This window comes from Tetrao urogallus (assembly GCF_951394365.1).
Source record: "Tetrao urogallus genome assembly, chromosome: 7".
Classification (NCBI taxonomy): Eukaryota; Metazoa; Chordata; class Aves; order Galliformes; family Phasianidae; genus Tetrao; species Tetrao urogallus.
Genome location: NC_136820.1, coordinates 47010081 through 47022765, shown reverse-complemented (window position 1 = coordinate 47022765; position 12685 = coordinate 47010081). Strand labels below are relative to the sequence as shown.

Below are 12685 nucleotides of genomic sequence, written 5' to 3'. Positions count from 1 at the left end.
TGTGCTGCTGCCAGCTCCCATATTAATTAATTGCATGTGCTGCTTCGTAATGTGCCCAGAGAGCTGCGGGTGCCCTATCCCTGGAGATGCTCAAGGCCAGGCTGGATGGGACCCTGGGAAGCCTGAACTGGTAGGGGGCAACCAGCCCACAGCAGAGGAGTTGGAGCTCTATGATCTTTATACCATGATTCTGTGATAAAATGCAGCAATTCCACCTATCGCCTTGCCTACGATTCTAATGAGCATCACATAATTAAATGGAGAGCAGCAGGAATCCAGCCAGATGAAGGAGATGAGGCCAGTTTGTTCCATTCTGCTTTGGTTCCTGCTACCATGATGTTTACCAGAAACACAGAATATCCCAAGTTGGAAGGGACCCCCAAGGACCTCAGCTGCTCCTCCCAGCCCTTGCCCTCAGATCCTATATCACTCTAGGACTCCCAGATCTGCCTTCGAGGCCTATGCTGCTCACAAACTCTTTCAGTCACTGGCAATTAATTCCATTTCAGCCTTTTGGGTGTGGATATAATTCACATTTAATCTGGCAATGGTTTACAACATCACAGATTATTATAGGGAGGAGGAAAAATCAGTTTGTCCGACAGTTACAGCATAACAAACTCCAGGTTGGACTGAAGGAAGCCCTGTTTTGCAGTGGGCTAAAAGATCTCCAAATCCACACTATTTTAGACTCAAAAAAGATGTGGATTGGAATTTGCTTAAAAGGCAATGAACCATTTTGGTAGCAGCCCACCCACTCCAACCCCAGCCATACAAACCCCCAAGAAGACTGACAAAAGAAATTTAGTGGGTTTGTCTCTAAGTTCGTGCATGTTGCATTCGGGTAAACCAGAGAGGCAAACAGTGACAAGTAATTGGACTTTTCCAGATACTTTTTTAATAGTCTAACACAGTGTTTGTAACATCATTGGAGCTTCAAAATATATATTATTTTATTTCAACAATATTCACTTAACTCCACTGTTGTGCTAGAAAAAAACAAAGAAACAAAAAAACACCTTCTGCCATAAATACTGGGTTGTTGTTCAAAATGCTTTTGTCTGCTTGTGCTGGGTTACTTCTGCAGTGCAATGGGATCAAGCTAACTCTTTCTACCACTGCTTCCTCTGGGTTAAAAAAGAAATTTTCCTATAAAAACAAAACAAAACAAAACAGCCCTACTGTCAGTTCAGTGTATTTATTTCCACTCTCATCTCTGAGGTCCCTGTGAGTGGGCTTCATTTTAGGATAGAGGGAAATCTGCTGTTCGGCAGTTTTGTTCTCCTTCACAGAATAAGAGCCAGGCTCTGAATGCAAAGCGACCTGGCTGGAAGCCAGGCACACAGGCAGAGCAGTATTCATGTATTTTTTATTATAATACAAAAAGAACGTCAAGTTATATAACACAGCCCTTTGTAGTGCAGCTTTCTTGTTTTAATCTGTAACAGATAAGAGGAGAATCATGTCCTCCTTTAAGACTTCATATGGTAAAGGATGGCTGACAGCTGAAGTTGCAAGAAGTCACCTGCTGTCTGGCTCCTGATTTCAGTGTCAAAGTGGGGTTTTCTTGCATAGATGTTAGGTATTTTGCCCAGATGTGTGACCGAACCCAAACCAGGATTAGCTAAAAAGGAGTCTCTATCTTCTTTCTAAAAGCAGAATTAAAAACCACACTATATAAAGTGAACTCAAAAAACACAGCTGGATTGGTTGGACATGTACAAAAGGATTAATCTCAACAGCAGCATTAGGATGTTTCCAACTCGCAGGAGGGAGGGAGTCGATGGCTATGTTACATCAGGACCCCATGGGCACCGTGTGCTGCTCTGGAGAAGGCACTGTGCGTTTGATGGGACCCTGACAGTGGCAGATGACATGTGCTGAGTTCCTTGTAGGTCTGTAAGATGGTTCAACGCACCCTGAAAGAGCTGAGCTGCTAATCACAGTCCTGGATGTTGACATACACAAAGAGGGTGGAGGAGGAGTAGGGGTCTCCGTTCTTGGTCAGAAGGTGAATATGGCGGTAACCTGAAAAAAGGGACACAGATGGCCTTTAGTCCTGTCAGAAAGACATTTCCTAGCATTTACCAAGACCCTGCAGTGACAATTCCCTGTCCCTGACAGCTCTTTGTTGCCTGTGCCCCACAGAATAGGTAGGTCAGAGAGGCATGGCTTTGGGCACTGGTAACATAACACACCCAAGGCCACCAGTGACAATGGGCTCCCTTGCCCTGAGCCAGAGTTCAGCAGCTGCTTAATAAGTCATCTGTCATCTTGCTCAGAACACAAAGCAAGGACAAGTTCTAACCCAAGGTGTGGTGGGCTCTGGACCTCCTATGTAGGAGGCTAAAGATCCCAAAGCAGTCGTTGGGTGTACGTAATGATGAGCAGGGCCTTACCTTGCTTCAGACTGGTGAAGGGAACAGTATACTGCCCAATGAAGTCGTTCTTGGTTGACACGTCAAAGTCTTCTACCACAAATCGGACCAGGGCAAGCGCAGGGATCTCTATGTCAAATGTAAACTCTTCGTCCCAATTTGGGTTGAAGCCTGAACAACACAGACAAGGAAGGAGGTTAGAGCTGCTCACAAACAAAGAGGGAGGTAAGAGATGTTTACAAACAGGAAGTGCTGAGAATGTTGCTCCCAGTATTTATGAATACACCTGGCATTAATAAATCCTTCAGCTTAGGCTGATCACTGTCAACCTCAGAACTGCATCTGCAGAAGACAGAAGGGGGCTGAACTCAGCTTTGCTCCAAAGGCTCTCACTGGCTGATACACGCATCTTAGTTTACCATTAGATCAGCAGAAACATTTTACTGCCCCAGACTAATCACTGAATCACAGAACACCCTAAGCTGGAAGGAACCCATAAGGATTACTGACTCCAACTCCTGGCTCCACAATGGACCATCCAATGGACCACCAAGAGGGAGCAGAGAGGAGAACTATGCCTTTGTGTTACGACAGCTTTCTCAGGTTTTATGCCTCACTGAGTGCTCAAGGTGCACCCGTCCATCATAATTCAGTGCCTCAGTTTCCCTGTCTGCAGTGAGGAGTGCCTGATTATAAAAAGCATCATTAAGACTAGGGACAAAATGGTTTATTCCACCTTGCATAATGGCAATTTCTGAGACAGCCAGACTAGTGCCACCTCTGTCATCGGTAAGGAGCTTCTGATCCAGACTCACGAAGAAAACAAAGCCATGATCATCATGTCAGATGAGAGACAAAAAGAAAACGCAGTGCTTTCCCTCTGGTACTCCCTGCAGTTTCAACAAAGCACCCCCCAGAAGCAAACAGGAGAAAAGGACATTCTGTTTGAAACTCCACTGCCATCAGCACAGCCTGTGCACAGCAGAAGCTCAAGGACAGCAAAACATCAACTGAAGCCTGCTGGTCACGGAGCGTTCGTGGGTGATGCAACAGGAGGCAGAGATCCTTCAGCTGGCCCTGAAGGTTCCAGGCGGGTCTGTGAATAGTGCCATAGCAAAATACCTGTGCTGGACTGCCGCATTTTATTTGGATTTTCATGGGATTAAATTCAATGGGCTGCTCAGATAAAATACATGTGCTCCTCTTCCCACTGATCCTTGGAAAAAAAAAGAGTGACTGGTCCCATGGGAGAAGAAATCACAGAACTGAAAGGGAAGTCATTAGCCTTAGGACAGGAGATTTAATTGTGCTGGTATCTGTAGGTGATTTTCAGCCCATCTCAGAGCCACAGAACCCATCTCATAGCCAAGAACTGCTGAGCCTGCAGTTCTCACCCCCTTTGGAGCTCCATGCCTGCACAACTGGGGCTTAACCTGCATCCACAGCCCATTGCTTCAGCCCCAGCACCATCAAATCAGGTGAGCTGCTGAAGCATGGTCACAGTCAAGACTTCAGCCCATTTGGAAAAGTGAACCCATCTCTGCCGCTGGCCCTTTCCAACACTGCTATCTTACTTTTCACTGGGTAACTCTCCCTCCAGAATCCTTCCAGTATCCCTCCTGCCACTCACAGGCTGACAGTGGGGCCAAGTGAGTTGAGCAACCCTCAGGAATAGGCCTGGTCTCTCTAAAATGTTCCTTACACAGCCTTCACTTGAGACACAGAAATGGCTGTAGGCAAAGGAAATGACCATGAGCTTTCGGAACTGGGCCAGACTTAGTCAAACAGGAAAGGAGGAAAAGGGAAACAATGTTAGCAGGGAGGAAAATATTCACTGCTTTTCTAGTTCTTGGCTCTTATTCCATGCACAAAAGCCATGTCTGTGTACATGTTTGTGATTTCTCAGATTCCTCTTACCTTGGTTATTCTCACAGAAGAGAAAACTGAACTTGCCCTCTACTGTTGCTGAAGCCCACAGTATTCTGACTTTCACGGCATGGAGGAAAGCCATGGCCATGTTTGACCACTAAGAAATGTGGTCCACAGGATGTGAAATATCAGTGTGACTGGGAAGAAGGATCCTGGCTCTTTGGATCAGCAGGCTTACAGCCTTCTTCCCTCATCTGCTACTTTGCTGTGAAATGCATTAATTTAGTACTGGGGATCCTCTGACCAAAAGAATAAGCAGATGCAGTGTCCATGCCTTGTGGGAAGGCTCTGAGCTACAGGAAATGTTCTGCTTTTGCACAGACTACATTACGTACGAGAAGAAGCTGAGAGCTCAAGCTGTTCAGACTGGAGAAGGCTAAGAGAGTTATTATCACCATCTTCCACTTTCCCCTTACAGAGAAGATGGACCCAGACTCTTTTTACACATGCACAGCAAAAGCATGATATTAACAGGCACAAATGGCAACAAGTGAATTTCTGATTAAGTATAGATCTTATTTTATCCTAAGTCAAAGACTGGATCACTTGCCCAGAGAGTGTGAGCAAACGCCATCCTTTGATACTCTGAATTCATCTGGGTAACACGTTGAGCAAACTGAGTTAACTTACAAGTTGGTCCTTCTCTGAGCAGGATTTAGAATGGACAATTCTACAGTCTCTTGCCACCACATTCTTGTGAGTTTGTAGCTCTTTCAGAATAAAATCAGTCACACACAGTCCTTTCTGGAAAGATCCTGAAGGGATCCTGTGTGTCCCAGGTCAGATCCAACTGCGTGGAGGTAAAGAGCACTTCCAAATTTCTAGCTCTGCAGATCTGGCAGCCAATCTCAAAACAACCCAGCTGGATGATGTTGTTTTGAAGGCAATTTCTGTCTCCAAACAACCCGTAAATAAAAGAGATGGAATAACCCCTGAAACAAATGCCCCATATGGACATCAATCTGCTGTATAGCTAGGGTCCCTGTACTGAAGCAGGCCATCATCACCTAGTGTATTTGCTTTGTGTGATTAAAGTTGTGTGTATCTGGGCAGGCCACAGGGCAGCAGATCTTGATGAGGAAGATGCTGCTGTATGAAACCAAAGGGTTACAGCCCCAGGGCATCACAGCATGGAAGAAAACCCCTTACCATTATTTTCAACGACTTTGGTCTGCTTCTTGTTGTTATCCTGCTGGACTCCATGGATCTCAATTGTTACCCTGGGATCAACGATTGAGTTTTTGCTCTTGTTTACTTTGGGCAGCTGCTGACCAGAGATGATCTGTGGAGGAAAAAGAGCAAAAGATCAGGATGCAGGAAAGAGAGACTGGTTCCCTCTCTTTCTCCAGGACTACAGGACCTGTTGTTGGTGCTGGTCTTTCAGAGCCAGCATTGTGACACTCTTCAGAGGAAGCTTTAATGATCTAAAGCATCTAATGAAATGTTGTCAGTCAGAAAGGCAACTTCTCTATCTCTCCCCAGCATGATTGGGTGATACATGGAAACAACAATGGTGAATGTTGATGTGTCTAACATGACTGTACGTTCATCTGTAGTAAATGCTGTCAGTTACCTCTCTTGATGCCAAACATTACACATGTGCTTGGAAAATGAGAGTCCATGCAGGACTGAGAAAAATACACACAGTAGAAAATAAGTAGTTAGGATAACATTGTCCATGTGGGACCAGAAAAAGGAAAAGGTACAACCTACAACCCCCAAAATGCATACTACTGAGAAAATTTTCTGACTTCTATTCTTACTTTAAGTAGAAGCTTCTTCTTTGTCCCCCATGTTCCTTCTGTGATGGATTTTGGATTGAATTTGGTTTGCTCATCCCGGAGGAATTCCGGCTTTAAGACATACCCAGAAAACCCATTGTCCTGGAACCGGCCCTGGTAGACATCCATTTCTGTGCCTCCTGTCTGGAAATTTAGGGCAACTGCAACATAAATAAGCTCAGTCACTTTCAGATAAATCAATAGGAGTCTTTTTCTACCAACTCTATGCACATGAAATTGCACTTCATGGACATAAACATTGACTTTTCCATGCTTCATAGAGCACTGATAAGCTCTGCCCCTCACAGTCTGCTTGCCCTGAGGATTTCTTCCATTCAGAGACATTAGAAGCAGGAGAAGCCATTATGGCCATCTCAGTCATCCTCCTGCCTACTGCAGGAGAGTTGAAAAATTGGTCAAGAGACGTCCTGCATTGAATTTTTTGTCATCTGATTGAACAACAATCCTCTAGATAAACCCATTAATTAAAGCAAAGCCACAAATCCTTCTCAAGTTGTTTCTCTGCCTACTTAAAGTGCAGGAAAAGTTCTCCTAGCAGTTGCAAGAACTCATCTCTTCCAGTAGTCACTGAGCCTCTCTGCCTGTAATTGGCCTGGAATTGAACATCTACCTCAGCTAAAGCCCCACTGTGGCCAAGTCATGACTAACACGGCCAGCTTAACCCTCTCCAAGTTCCCTGTTGCACCCACCAATCTGGCAGCCGACGTTCCACAAGTCAACAGGATTGTAGTTGGAAGAATCTGTCCTCCAGCCTGCAGGGTATATTCGGCTCAGGTGCCTGATGTTATGAAGAATAAAACTGTTTCCTACAGAAAATAATAACAATAATAATAATAAGAAGAAGAAGAAGAAAATTCTTTCCAGTGATGGGGGCTACTTTTTCTTGATACTGCTGTATATAGTGCTTCTCTGTCTAGTCTGGCTGAGTGCAAACTGCCTGCAGAAAATACCCTTCCTGTTAACAGCCTGTGACCTATGGCTTTGGGGTGCTTCATGTTTAATCACCAGTAGCTGTCACTTTATGGAGGACTGGGACATAGGATGGCCTTTTGCCAAGGCAGAACATACATACCAGACTCCTGAGCTAGTTTCAGAGCTTTGCTCTCTGTGAACGATGACATCTCATGGAAAGCTCGAGGGTGGCTGGGGTCTTCAAAGCCATTGAAATGAACACTCTTGCAGTAGACAACTGTGTCTGATAGCTCTTTGGCCAGTTTGAGGGTGTCACTCTAAAAAAAGAAGGAAGAACTGTGTTTTCTCTACAAACCCTGGGTCTGCTCTGCATCATCAACCACAGATGGAAAGGATACCCACCATCAGCACCCAATGGCAACCCCATGCAGATACAGGGTGTTAAAGAGGCAGACTGCCCTTGCTGTGTCCCTTACCCTGCACAGAGAGGGCTAATCCCTCCTCTCAGACCATCATGCAGAATAACAACTCTGCTGTTACCTACATAGGCAACAGTATGGGCACATTTCACCAGCCACTGGCCTGTCCACAGATATCACTGACTTCCTGAATGAGCCTTCCTTGTGCCTCAGACCTTTGGCTTTTTTTATCTTGAACTAGGAAGTTCTCACAATGCTTTAGTGCCAACTACTCCACAGCCTTGATCACAAGTATCATCAGCTCCCACCAAATGCAAGAAAACAAAATTGCAGTCTTCAAAATTATACATGCTGTTGACTATGGATTAGAAAAAGAAATAAAACCCTCAAACAGTAAACAAACAGCAAAGGAAAGCATATATCAGACTATATTCCGAGGCAGTATCAATGAATTTTGTCATCGGTGGGACTGAATTAATTTATGTCATCTATGAACCTGATCCATAAGGAATATGGCCTTCACAGTGACCTGCAGTCTGAAAAAAAAATGAATGCCCTCACAATAGGGAGCAAAATACTGATGTGGTGGTAAACCTTCTTCCTCCCAAAACAGTCACCCCATTGGTAAACTGACACCTCTTCCCATAGTTCTTTCTGCTGCACAAGGTCATCAAAAAATGGCCAGCGAGGGTGTAGGCACATCCCAAAATGTTACCAGAAAACCATCAGCCCCCAGTAACTAACAAGGTGATGATGGACTCATGAGAAACAGATATCTGGAAGTCAGATGGAAGTGGACTGAACATGTACTGATCCATTGCATCCATAAACCACAGCATCATGGAATCACCAAGGTTGGAAAAGACCTCTAAGATCATCCGGTCCAACCGTTCACCCGTCACCAATATTTCCCACTAAACCATGTCTCTCTGTACAACATGCAAACACTTCCTGAACACCTCCAGGGATGGTGACTTCACCACCCCCTGGGCAGCCCTGACACTACGCTAAACGGCTCTCCCAGCTGCTGGGTCCTTCAGCTTCTTTTTAGAGAGGAAAGAAAACCAGCATAGTTGGATGGCCTTGCAAGATCTCCATACTTGTGCTTAGCTGAGAGCATATTAGAAATATATTTCAATTGCTATTTTTTTTCCCAGTCACGTCACAAAGCCCATCTAGAAAGTGGTCTGCCAGCATGAGACATGGGATTGCTAACAAGATTAGACTTCCTGATGCAGGATTTCCAAGCCTTCACAGTAGGCAAAGATCTACTTTATCTCATAGCTCTCCTGCCTCTGCAGGTCTAACCCTTTTAGGGATTCAGCCACTTCTTTTACTTACCTTCCCTTTCTGCTGCACCTCTGTCTTCACAGATTCATCTTCCATTTCAGCTGCTTCATCTTCATCAGAGACATCCTCAGCCTCCAGGTTGTTGTTCCCATTTGTCCCAGTGGGGTCTTCCTGTCTGCTCAGCTTCTTGCCTTTCACAAGGATCTTCCCTTTCAGTTGCTGCACAAGGAAAAGCAGGCAAAGGTGATTAGCAGTTTGTCCCCTGGCCTTGCTCCTTTCAGTGAAGCCAGTGGGAGATCTGTTGCCACATGGATGTGTTTGGTACTGCTGGCTCTGGAGGGTGCTGCTTATACCAGAAAAACACAACCTCAGATTTAGCCAATATAACTCTGTATAATGTGTCCTCTCTTCTTTCAGCAACATCCTATATCTGCCTCTTCCACCAAAAGCAACAAACCCCTCTGCTCTCAAATGACAGGACCGTGCAAAACCAAAAATCTTTTTTAAAGTAACACTATTCCCCTCTTGTGGGTGCAAGCAAATTGATAGTGTCTCTGTGGAGACCAGCCCAGCTCCTCACTGACTGGCTAAGCTGTGGATGAAACTTGATTTGAGCTGAAATTTGACGCTGGCACATAAGGCAGTAGCCAAGAACATTTTTCTTCAGCTACCACAAATGATCTGTTTACTCCAAGGAACTTACTATGTCACTCAAAAGCTGGACAAAGGCAGCTGGGAGGAGTGTGCTGGATATTAAGAAGCAAAGTCCAAAATTTGGGTGCTTATCTACTTTACCAAGGTTTTAAATAAGCTGACGCAGACACATACATACATGCATTTGCTCCATTTGAATTTGTTCCCCTTCATGTGATATTAAGTATTTCTAGCCTGAGGGGAAGGACATTAAGCTCATCAGTTCGGCTCTGTTGAGTAGATTCCTTGTCTTAGGAAGAAGTATTAGCTGAAATGCTCCATAAATACTTAACAAGTAGACCATAAAGTTATTCCAGTCGCCTATGGCAAGCCCAAAGAGGAACACAAGTAAGAAAGAAGGAAAAGCTACAAGCATGCTGGAGTGCACTGAGAATACATAGCACAGTGGAACTGATGCAACTCTTTTACTTCCTTATGCACTCTTGTAAACCATATTGTCTTAGATTTCCAGAAGTGCAGCTCCACTGCTTTCTCACCTTTTCTGCTGCACATCAAAGCAAGCTCATCTCTGTATTTGCAATGATTCTGATACATGGCTTTGGTCCCTTTGGAGTCTGTGATCTGGGAAAGGGCACCTGTCTTAAATGAAAGCACCGTTCATTTTATCAGGAGCAAAGCCGTAACAAGCAGAGTAGTTCAAAAGGTTTGCACAGATGCATTTATTTTACCTGAAAGCTTCTTGACTCTATTACTGACCTGATAGCCATTACTAGGTTTGATTTCCAATGTTTAACTCAGTGGTGTTGGCACATTAACAGGAGCCACCTCAACAAACTTTCTGTGCCTTCGACACCTCCTTTAGAGTCAACAGAGAAAACTAACACCCCTAGGGTGTGATCAGACAACTGTCTGGGAGGAGGTGGACTACACCTCCAACTGCCCTGATTATATTAACTAGTTCATAAGCAGGCCAAAGTGATGTGCTCAAGTACACGGATACACAAAGGCTAACTGCCACACTGCATTCTGCTCTCAGGATGAAGATACCTATCAGATGTCAGAGAAGCTGTGAGGATTAACACGTTCACTTTCAGGAGGAGATGTGCAGACCTGATGCACCAACTCAAAGCACTGCTCCATTTGCAGATGTCTGTCAGACAGCTGAGCTGAGATACTGCAGGTTTTTACAACAAGCAGCATCAAAGGATGAAAAGAGTCTCAAAAAAAAAAAAAAGAAACACATTACCCAGGGAGAAATCTCAGGTCAGTTGTGCTGAGCCTTGCCTTGCTGCTGCTATCCTGGATGTGTTTGCTGAACTGCATGGCTCAAGGTGACATTGAATGGGGCACTGGGCCCAGCAGTGGGTGCAATCCATGGGACAGATGTTGTTTGTGGGATTGCAGAGCCCCAATCACTGCACTGGGGTGCTCATGGTCCAAAGGGTCACCCAGTAAGGCTAATAAATTCAGCCCAAAACCATTCCCATAGTGAAGGGTGTCCAACACCAAAAAGCTGGAGGGGTCTGGAATATGCCTGGTATGCTGAATTAACATTCAGCATCTGGTTTAGTCTCATCATAAGGATGGGTTTTTGCATCGTTTCTAGTTGATATGCACAAACAGGAGGAAAGAACACCAGCAGAACCCTGTGCAGATCAGGAATTAAGCAGAAAGGCCTGCAGTAAGCAATCAGCAGCAAAGATTGGAGCACCTCTTCCCTACAGCCCTGGCACTGACCTGAAGCTTTCCTGGAACTTTTTTGTGGCTTTTGGCTTTCTATCCTATACGCCTTTAATTCATGATCAGGACCTAAAGAGAGAAGCTTGACAGAAGTATTTGGGCACTTTTTGTAGCCCAAGACTCCATTCCTAAATGGAACCTGATGAATGAGATGCTTGCCCAGGGTTGTACTGTGCATTGGTAGTGTGACTACAAACTGTGTTATCTTCCTTTAATTACTGATGTTGTCCTGCTAACTTATTCTGCTCTGCCTGCTTTTATTTACAGCCTTTCAGATCTCCTCCCAGTGGTGAATCCTGTATTTTTTTCTAAGAAAAAATATATTACACTTTCTCTGGCTTCCCCATGCCAGCTTCACAAGGAAGTGGAAAATCTAAGGGGTTTCTGCTGTTTTTTTGTTCTTAGTGCTTCGGCTTCAATGTGTTTTCCACAAACACACTGTTCTAGTTCACATGGCAGGAAAACAGAGGAAAAGTAATAGAAGAGAAAGGATATGTGTTACTACATTGGTATTTTGTCTCCCTTTAAGCTAAATGGATCAGTCCCTCCACTGGAGCAGATCATCCCAAATCCATTCAGTAAAGGTAGATCTGGGCTTTTCTGTTCCAGCGAGGGCCACGTGTCCACCTGGGCAAGCAGAGCAGGAGGTCAGACAAGCACAGGAATGGGAAAAAACATCTCTGGGAAGCTGGGGTCATCCCCTTATGCACAAATCACACATTTCCTTCCTTGGTGTTTCACTTTTCTTTCTTTATATCACCCCCTGGTCACAAGGCGGTGTTTTTGAAAAGCTGTCAGCAGCTTTCCCCATCCTACACTGAGGATAAATAACAAGCCAGCACATAACACCGAAAACGCTGATTTTCCAACTCAGTTAAGAGCCTGCAGAGACCTGCCTCCATGCTGGGTGTAACCTCACCGGGGAAGAGTCACTTCTGAAATGGAGGCCACTTGTCTGTGCCAGTGCAAAGGTCTCGCTGAAGCAGCAGCATTAAAAATGATGATTCATCCCAATTTATTGCACTAGTGCCGAGGGACCAACCCGGATCAGCTTCCTTCTGCGCCAGGCATTCTATCAAGTGAGGCACAACATTCCCAAGAAAGGGGAAAGTCAGAAAAGGAAATGAGAAAAAGAGAGAGGGAGAAAAAGCAGAGTAGATAGAATCATAGAATTGCTCAGGTTGGAAAAGACCTTCAAGATCATTGAGTCCAACCAAGCCCAAGATATTTGGGGTGGCTCATTTCCCCCCCTTTCCTCCCCTGCTGTCAGCTTTATCCTACCCACAAGCTCCTTCCAGCCCTGGCTAGCCCTTCTCCAACTCATGGCAAATGATTTCTTTAGCAACGAAATGCGATATAAAGGGAACAGCAGCTACTCACACAACGGTCTGGTTCTGAAAAGTGCTCAGGAGCGAAGAAAGAAAGAAAACACAGACACAAAGGGTGGAAACAGATGAACGTTTTGGCTTCTTTTTTTTGGAAACAAATTGTTTTGTTTTTTTTTCATACGAAGATTCCATTTCCCTTTTTTTTTTTTTTTTTTTTTTTTTTTTTTTTTTCC

The 12685-nt window shown here is 44.7% G+C and overlaps 1 protein-coding gene across 1 annotated transcript in view; it reads right to left on the bottom strand.

The window, feature by feature from the left end:
• Positions 1–1936: 1936 nt before the first annotated feature.
• PLCD1 (phospholipase C delta 1) overlaps positions 1937–12685 on the bottom strand; it is a gene marked incomplete at both ends in the record, with an annotated part of 38971 nt that continues 28222 nt past the window's right edge. The window contains 7 exons of the mRNA XM_079538043.1: positions 1937–2028; positions 2400–2549; positions 5457–5589; positions 6071–6249; positions 6799–6915; positions 7182–7338; positions 8782–8949. Of these exons, the coding sequence (XP_079394169.1) occupies positions 1937–2028; positions 2400–2549; positions 5457–5589; positions 6071–6249; positions 6799–6915; positions 7182–7338; positions 8782–8949 (996 nt within the window). The remainder of the gene's footprint in view (positions 2029–2399; positions 2550–5456; positions 5590–6070; positions 6250–6798; positions 6916–7181; positions 7339–8781; positions 8950–12685) is intronic.